Source organism: Nilaparvata lugens, chromosome 1 (assembly GCF_014356525.2).
Source record: "Nilaparvata lugens isolate BPH chromosome 1, ASM1435652v1, whole genome shotgun sequence".
Classification (NCBI taxonomy): domain Eukaryota; kingdom Metazoa; phylum Arthropoda; class Insecta; order Hemiptera; family Delphacidae; genus Nilaparvata; species Nilaparvata lugens.
Genome location: NC_052504.1, coordinates 43,438,194 through 43,447,119, shown reverse-complemented (window position 1 = coordinate 43,447,119; position 8,926 = coordinate 43,438,194). Strand labels below are relative to the sequence as shown.

Here is an 8,926-nt window from a genome sequence, read left to right as displayed (position 1 = left end):
CATCATGAACTAGGCTTGGAAAGCCTGTTCCGGTGTCCACCGCTTCCTTGGTCTTCCGATGTATCTTTTTCCATCAAACTGCAACTTCCAAGCTTGTAGTAGATGGCGTCTTCTGGGTCGATTATACACTTGGCTAGTTTACAAGCTACAAGCCAGCGTTTTTACTACTAGCGCACTTGCCGACTCGCCGGCTTGTAGCTTGTAAACTAGCCAAGTGTAGCCTACTTGATCCTTTCTAGTCCATGATGGATGATAATGGGAGTCACTTGATATGCATTGAGCTTCATTTTCTTGATTATGTGGGAAGCTTTTTGGTGTTGATTATTAAGGAATGATAACAGTGAAATGAATTTCACTAAATCTACTTTTTTCATATAGGTATATATTTTTTATGGTAATTTTTCTCTCATTAGTTATTAGATTTCAATAATTTAAACGAATTCATTGCTTTCGTTTTAATGGCAGATCATTTGCTGAGAACATTTTGTGCGCACAGAATTGAATTTTGAAATATTCTTTGAAAACATTTACAGGAGAATGTTTGTTATAGGCATTGTTTTGGGCAATGTTTTGTTATATACATTTCAGTAAATGAAAAATATGGAAATATCAAATTGAGTGTCTTCTGTAGTATACATACTGAGGTATTTAATAAAAATGAGTTATATTATACCTGTACGTCATCTTCACAACACAGTATGGTAGTGCGGAATGATATACTCTGTAGCAAACCGGTACATACTGAGAAATGATACAGCATACCTACTACCATATGACCCATGTAAAACTCAACCTCGAAACCCAAGCCAAATATTCATTAGCTTTGCAGTGACCATGAACTTGAAAATTAAAATTGAGTTGCACTACATTTCCATGTTTCTTAGAGAAACAAAATAGCAATGAGTTGGATCTAAAAGCCAAACACTAGACATCTTTTTCCAGTCAGAATGACAGGACAGGAAGACCTCCGATTGGCTGATCGGATTGGCTTAGAAAAGGAAACTCAATAGACAGGAAGCTCTCTGGAATCAGCCAATCGTAGATATTCCTCTCATGACGTGCCATGCCGTCTCGTCTGAAAAACGTCTCGTGTGGCTTGGCTTCAAGTCACAATGTACGATAAATCAATCAAAATAACACTTGTTATATCGGTGTAGTTAATTCAGCTATTTTTGTCTTATTCAAATGCCAATTTAGAATGCAACCTTGTAGTGGATCAAGGTTTCCAGTTAATTTAGGCTATGACTTGAAAATAATTTCGAACAACAGTTTTGCAATCGTGTTGCATCACAAACACTAGTGACATACACTGTGTCAGGGTATGCTACAGGGAGAGAAACGCGCCTTTACAGCTGCTACCTCTGGAAACTGTCTCATTTGAAAGATCACTGACTCCTCAACTGTGCATCGACCATTGCTTTCGCAAGGGTTATCCATATTCGGGAACACAAATTTCTTCCGTTCATTTTGGAACACAACAGAGAAGGTAACTTGAGTCATCACACAGTTAAAATACCGTATCACTCAATCATTTTTACCAATTTCTTATACCGGTAAATAAAATCCTCAACGTCATAATTGACCAAGCGAATTGAGGTCTAAGATTCAAGTCGACGGTTTGGCATTTCTCTTAATGTTTTTGGAAATTTTGCATTTCAAGAATAATATAAAAGGAAAAAGGAGCCTCCTTCATACGCCAATATTAGAGTAAAAATCAGACTATAGAATTTCTCTTAATGTTAAAATGTTTGAATGTTTATATGTTGCGCATTTACGGCGAAACGCGATAATAGATTTTAATGGAATTTGACAGGTATGTTCCTTTTTTAATTGCGCGTCGACGTATATACAAGGTTTTTTGGAAATTTTGCGTTTCAAGGATAATATAAAAGGAAAAAGGAGCCTCCTTCATACGCCAATATTAGAGTAAAAATCTGGTGTGGCGCACTCACACAACTTTCCTTGCCGTTATGAAAATTGATCACCTAACGCTAGTATTCACACGCATCTCAAATCTACTACTGTTCAAATTTTTAAGATCTGAGCCAGCTGGTGGCAGGACAATAACGCTGGAAACACACGAGGTCTGCTATCTCTTAATAGTGAATGATTTAATAGAATCAACAGTTGCCAAGAGTTTGCAATTGAAATAATCACATTTTCTCGAATTTCGAGCTTATTTTCAATTTTAGATGAAAATGTAACTGTACATTAATTGTAAAGATTTTTATGCTCAATCTTTTCCACATGAAATTTTTTTGTTTAAATTGTATCTGAAGCCTAATAGTTGGGAATCTAAAATCAAACTTTGCATAGATATTTTTAGGGGCGGAGCTCCTGAAATTTTTACAGATATAGGACTTGTGGCAGTCGATAGAGCTTATCAATGACTATTTTAGGTATACATTTGATCAAAATCGTTGGAGCCGTTTTCGAGAAAATCGCGAAAAACCCTGTTTTTGACAACATTTTCGCCATTTTAGCCGTCATCTTTAATTGAATTTGATCGAAATTGTTCGTGTCGGATCCTTATATTGTAATGACCCTAAATTCCAAATTTCAAGTCATTCCGTTAATTGGGAGATGAGATATCGTGTACACAGACGCACATACACACACACACACACACACACACACACATAGCCTACAGACCAATACCCAAAATACTTTTTTGGATCTTGAAACGTGTGTGTGATTTCTTGAATTTGTGTGTGATTTCAGTCAATGCCACTGTGGTGATTTTAAGCCTTCCACAGAACACAAGACTGATGAGTCGCAGTGCTCGGCCAGCTGCCCAGGTGATCAGAACAACAAGTGTGGCGGTGATTGGAGAATATCTGTCTATAGAACCGGGGTCTTCCGATATAATCGTAAGTTGGAGGTGAATATAATCTATTAGGTGAATTTAAAATTATACATTTTGAATTGGACGATTTTTTATCAGCTATTGTACGGTATTGTTGTTGAACTGTTTTAGACGTTCAAATCCATTTCTACTTTCTGATATTTTTCATCAAATAATAACAAAATTCAACAACTCATCACTATTTGGATTGCGCATGCGCAGGATATGTAAGCAGGCTCTAATGTAGCTCTTCATTTAAACATTAAATTAAAAATTTTAGTGGTGAAGTTTCAAGTTTTACTTACGATATTATGAACCACAAAGTGGTAGTTGCTGTATTGTGAGGTGAATTTCCTGTGCACTGTGAGTTTTTTATTGGTGATCGGTATGGTTTTATTTCTAACTATCTACTTAACCTAAGTTTCAACCAGCTACACTGAGTAGACAGTGGTTTGTCATTGCAAGTTTATTTTTTTCAACATAAATATAAATCCGGGATCTTATCGAGTGACAGATGTATACAGCTATATAAGAACTGAACTATTGTTTTCACTTTTGGGTTGCTTCAAGTAGTGATAATATAAGGTAGTATTTCGTTTCTGAACTCGAGTTTTCTTTTACCGCTAGTGAGTGCAATCAGCTGGGCGATCTTTCAACATTTAGGCGGGAAATCTAGTATCCTAGCAACCTGTAGATTTGTTTATGCGTCGCCATACATGTTTATGTTCTGATCGAGCCACCGCGGCGGGAGGTTTTGAAATTGAACAATCAACTCCGCATTCGGTTACTTTTTTTCAGTTACTAATTGACAGTTATTTGTCAGGTAGAAACATTTTTCACATAGGCGATAAGAGATAAGAGATTATCAGTATCAGATACTCTGGTAAAGAATTTAAGAAACTTTGATATTTCCCTTACTTTCATCTCTCCATCTTTTGAGGGTCACCTGATTGTTGATATGAACACGTGTTGATCTTGTCCAATACGTATATGGACTATAACTTTTCATTGTAGATTTAGTTAGTTATCTATCATATTAAATGAGTGACATGAGCTCGACAATAAAATCGTGTAAAACAACCAAAGGCCACCCGGCGATCCTGTATAAGGGTTTCAAATTTCGAAAAGCTTCATCAACAAGTAAGGGTGATGTATGGCGATGTTTGACGAAAAAGTGTACCGTATCACTCGTAACGAACTCTGGCTTGTCTATTGTGCGTGATGTTTCGGGGGCACACTCACATATGACACATCGGAGGGCATAAAAAACCAAGTGCTAATCTCTACTCCTGTGAAAGAAACATCAATCTCATAATAGAATAGTAAAAAAAGGAGTACTCAAATCCTCATGTACTAAGCGGAAAAAAATTGCAAATAATGAGAGTTGTACTAGTGATAAGGTGGCCGAAAATTCTAGTAATAAGAATGACGGTAGTGTAATCAGAGTTTATGGGAGTAGCCACAGCCGAGATCTAGTGCATCATTTTGATGAGTCCAAACTGGGTAAACGAGTCAACGGGTTTGTCATGCCAGGAGCAAAGTTTGAACCTATTTCCTCCAACATAAAGAGTGAATCTCATATTTTCTCTAAGGATGATCACATATATAGTTATTATTGGGGGTGGCAATGATGTGTATTGTAATCAGGCAGCGAAATTTCTGAGAGGATTGATTACTCTTCTTCAGCTATTGACTTTTACAAATATATTAGTTTCCACTTTACCGATCAGACATGACCTTCCTGATTGGTCTTGTATTAATGAGGAAATTAGGAAAACAAATAGAATGATCAAAAAAATATGTAGCAAGTTTAAAAACGTCAAGGTTATAGAGCTATCTGATTTGAGTAGAGATAAGTTTACTAGGCGTGGGTTGCATCTGAACGGAAAAGGAAAAGCTGCACTGGCACACAAAATAGAAGGAATGTTAGAGTGTGACGATGCTGCTAGTAATAGAATTATTGAATTAGGGTATTTTAATAGCTTGGAAAACTAGTAAATGGTCCTGCATCTGAGATAGATAAACAAAAAATACAATAGTTTAGTGACACGCAGGACCTCGGAACAGTAAATTATCACACCAATAAAGCATTTAAAAATAAAAATATGAATATTAAATAAAAAAATGTGAACTTATTTTACTGGAATGCTCAGGGATTAACTAATAAAATGGATTATTTAGAATTAGTCGTACATGAGCAGAATGCTGCTGTGGTAGCTGTTGTTGAGCACTGGGTGAAAATTGATAATCTGACAAATATTTCAATTCCTCACTATAAAACAGCGTCCGTTTATGGTAGAACCGATAAGATACATGGAGGAGCAGGATTATTTGTTGAGGATGATTTCGATTTCGTCGAATTGGAATCAGTGAAGGAAATGTCCGAGGAAACGATATTTGAAGTAGTTGGAATTAAATTACCTAAAATTAAGAGAATAATTATATTATGTGTATATAGGCCTTGTAGTGATAATGTAGTATATTATGATAAATTCTTGTCTTACTTGTATGAGCTTCTCAGCACGGTCTCGAGTCCTAGCTATAGTTTAGTTTTATGTGGTGACTTTAATATAAATTTCAACTTCGACTGTAAAAATACAAATGACCTAATCAATTTACTAAATTGTTTCAACTTGAAAATAACGATAAATGAAGTGACTAGGCCAGGACGTTTAACTCCTGGTACATGCATAGACAACATAGCTACAGATATAGATGAGAGTAAAAGGTCATCAAAAATAATACATACTATGTTATCAGATCATTATGCATTGCTGATAGAAATGAACATCTTGAATAATGAAGGAAATGAAAATATGAATAAAAGCCCAATAAATAGACCCTACTCGAGAGTGATTAATGATAGTAATACTGCTTTATTTTGTGGAATCATGGATAGGGTTAACTGGATTAAGGTTTATTCACAACTCAGCATAGATGATAAATTTGATGTGCTCTTTGAATCGATTATGAATGCTATAAATACAGCTTTTCCACTTACTAGAGTTACAATTAAGAAGACAACATTTGATAAATGCTGGTATACAGCGGAATTGCATCAACTCAAAGAGCAGTGTGAATTACTTTACAGTTTGACTGGTATTTATGCTCATAGTTTAAACTATTATAAATACTTGAGGTCAAAATGTAAAGATTCAGTAAGAAAATACAAAAAAGCTATGAAAAAACTCTGGTTGCCTGTAAAGTCGGTATACGGGCGAAAGTTTTACGTGACAACGACTTTGAGTGGTAAAATAATTTTAATGTGAATATTCATTCACATTATTCAATATTCAATAGTAGTGGCGCAGTCGCAGGAGATTGCTTGCGGCGCCTGCTCAGGTTGACTGCTCCGTTTCACTCTCTCTCCAGGTGAATGCCTTCGGGTTGCTGCTGCGTTGCTCGCCACTGCTCCTATTCGTGCTCTTTCCAGACGACCGTGAACCGAAACGAACGCTCTCACTCGCTCTCATTGTGAGCGCATAACGCGGAGCGTAACGCAGTTTCTTGAAGTGTCACCCGGCAAACCAATATTTATAAGACGTTGTCACGTCAAAATACAAAAGTCTCTAAATAAAAATAAGGAACTATGGAGAGTTGTGAATAAAATTTCTAATAATAATTCTAAAGCTGAAGTCTTCCAGAGTGAGCATAGTTCTGAAGTCTTCAATGATACACTCTTTTGCCTCTTTTGTTACGGTGTTATGATCTGGGGGAATAATCCTGAGACAATTAAAATTCTCAGGTTGCAAAAAAAGATAATGAGGCTCCTATGCAATGCAGAATACCGAGAAAGCTGCAAACCTTTGTTTAAAAAAATGAGAGTGATGACATTCCCAGGTATGTGCACTCCAACATTGAAAAATTTGATGTGAATAGACACCACCATAATTATGCAACAAGAAATGAAAAAAGCTTAAGAGTTCCTAGGTATCAGCACAGTGCATCTCAAAAACTAAATCCCTATATGGCTGTGAAACTTTATAATTATTTGCCTGCCACTATAAGATCTTTATGTAAAAGTGCTTTTAAGTTGAAAGTAAAGGAAGCTTTAATAGGAGAAACCCCATATAAAATAGCCGTTTTTTTTCTATAAACTGGATAAGGTATATATAATTAATAAGATAAATGATATATACGTAGTTAATGAGTGATTGGGAAAGAAGGATATATACGTAGTTAATGAGTGATTGGGAAAGATAATTAATACCTAATTTAGAGTGTAATGGATGTAATCAAACTTTGTAAAATTGACTTTGTGTGCTTGTTGTTGCAGGCTCATGTTTGCCTTGTATTTACTAGAGTTACCAATCATGACGTTGTCTATAATGTGGAAACATTCTGTGACAATAAAGATATTTATTTATTTGTCAAAACCAATCAAGTAGCTTTGTGTAATTTCATCTTACATAAAAGTGTAGCTGGGAGCAAACGTTTATTAATTATAATTGATTGTTAACTTGAAGTTATTCAGCATTCTGATAATTATATTCTCAGAATTATATTCATTCAGAATTATATTCCAATTTCTTTGTTAAGAATCTTTGTTTATTGGCCTGTTTAGCAGTATATTATGATAGCCTAATCCCTAATTGATTCATTCATTTGAAGTCAAGGATTGGGTTTGCATTAATTTTCTCTAATTATTTTTAATTCTCACACAATAATATACAGCATGATAATAATATAATGATTATTTTTTACAATGAATCTAATTAATTGAATGTGTTCTATATTATTTTCATGTTAGAGGGAAACTGCAATGTTTATTATAAATTATGATACTTTTAATCTTGATGGCTCCAATCTAAAAACAAATTTATTATAAACTTACCTGTAGCTATAAAATTACAACACAATTTAATTGAGTTACAAGTACAGAATATGAATAGAAAAGTGATAAATCATTGGTTTAATAAGTATAATAAGAGCTTCAAATATTTCCTATGTAATTGAGGTTTGAAAAATGTCAAATGTATTATACAATACCATAGCCATCTCTAATACAAGGCCCCGGCCTACGATATTGCAACGTCGCAGCGTAGGCCTAGAATCTAATACATGATTGGTGAAAAAGATCAGCTGGTATTTTTAAAAATATTTTTCACCAATCACGTATTACATTCTAGGCCTACACTGCGATGTTGCAATATCGTAGGCCGGGGCCTTGTATTAGAGGTGGCCATGACAATACTAATTGTATATACTATTTTCTGATTAAATTCTGATGAAATTCTGATTAACCTATTCTACTCCAATGTCTATTAACTCGAATAAATTTTAATGAACGAATGCATGAGTTACTACATTCACTAATTAAATTAATTCACTTGGAGTGCATGAATTTTAACTCACAAGTTGAAAAAATTAACAAATAAATGGAGATTGAAACTATTGATTATTTAATTGATACCGGTATTCTCCATGTTGATTTTTTTCAGAAACATATGCTGACTCCGGATATAAGGGATGCTACAATTACGACAGGAGAATGCTATCCCAATATAAAGTAGATCTTGTTAATAATAACTCTCCCGTGCGATGCTTGGGTGTTTGCAAAGGCATTGGCTACATCTATGCTGGACTTAAAAGCGGGTGAGTCAAAGCGGATTCATTGCATACAGCAATGCAAGCTACTGTTAAGTTTTAATCTTCTATCCGTGACCCTAAATTACTCTGGCATTAGTATACATGAGCCTGGGTCCCGAGGACCCACTCTTTCCATAATATATCTATATATGTATATTATAAATTAAAACAGGAGGACAAAGATAGATTAAAAACACTTAAAAACTTACATTATAATCTGAAATTTTCGACGAACTGTGTCGCCTTCTTCATAACCCACTCAACTTTGAAATCTCCCTCTTGTTTCCCATAATAGCCCCCCAAATGAGGGTTAATACACCCTCAAACAGTGCTCCTCCATTCGTCTGTTCTGAACTCTATGGTCTCTACTGCTTCAATAAAAACCGCGTCTCTGCACCTCTACCGCGTGCTCTGTGGTCGTGACGGTTGGAGTTCAAATCAACACCACACCCTACATGATTGAAGAAGGCGACACAGTTCGTCGAAAATTTC

At 35.2% G+C, this 8,926-nt stretch overlaps 1 protein-coding gene across 1 annotated transcript; it reads left to right on the top strand.

The window, feature by feature from the left end:
- Positions 1 to 1,053: 1,053 nt before the first annotated feature.
- LOC120351271 (xylosyltransferase oxt-like) lies at positions 1,054 to 8,467 on the top strand. Its single transcript, XM_039427933.1, has 4 exons — positions 1,054 to 1,114; positions 1,270 to 1,486; positions 2,722 to 2,870; positions 8,287 to 8,467. Exons 1-4 carry the CDS (start codon positions 1,054 to 1,056, stop codon positions 8,442 to 8,444), a joined length of 585 nt encoding a protein of 194 aa, XP_039283867.1. The 3' UTR covers positions 8,445 to 8,467.
- Positions 8,468 to 8,926: the final 459 nt, after the last annotated feature.

Bases quoted from the DNA above. Each gene is read 5' to 3' on its own strand.
- LOC120351271 (XM_039427933.1), top strand. From the start codon at position 1,054: ATGACGTGCCATGCCGTCTCGTCTGAAAAACGTCTCGTGTGGCTTGGC. The intron at 1,487-2,721 runs GTAACTTGAGTC...GTGTGATTTCAG, and splicing joins TTTGGAACACAACAGAGAAG to TCAATGCCACTGTGGTGATT. The intron at 2,871-8,286 runs GTAAGTTGGAGG...GATTTTTTTCAG, and splicing joins CGGGGTCTTCCGATATAATC to AAACATATGCTGACTCCGGA.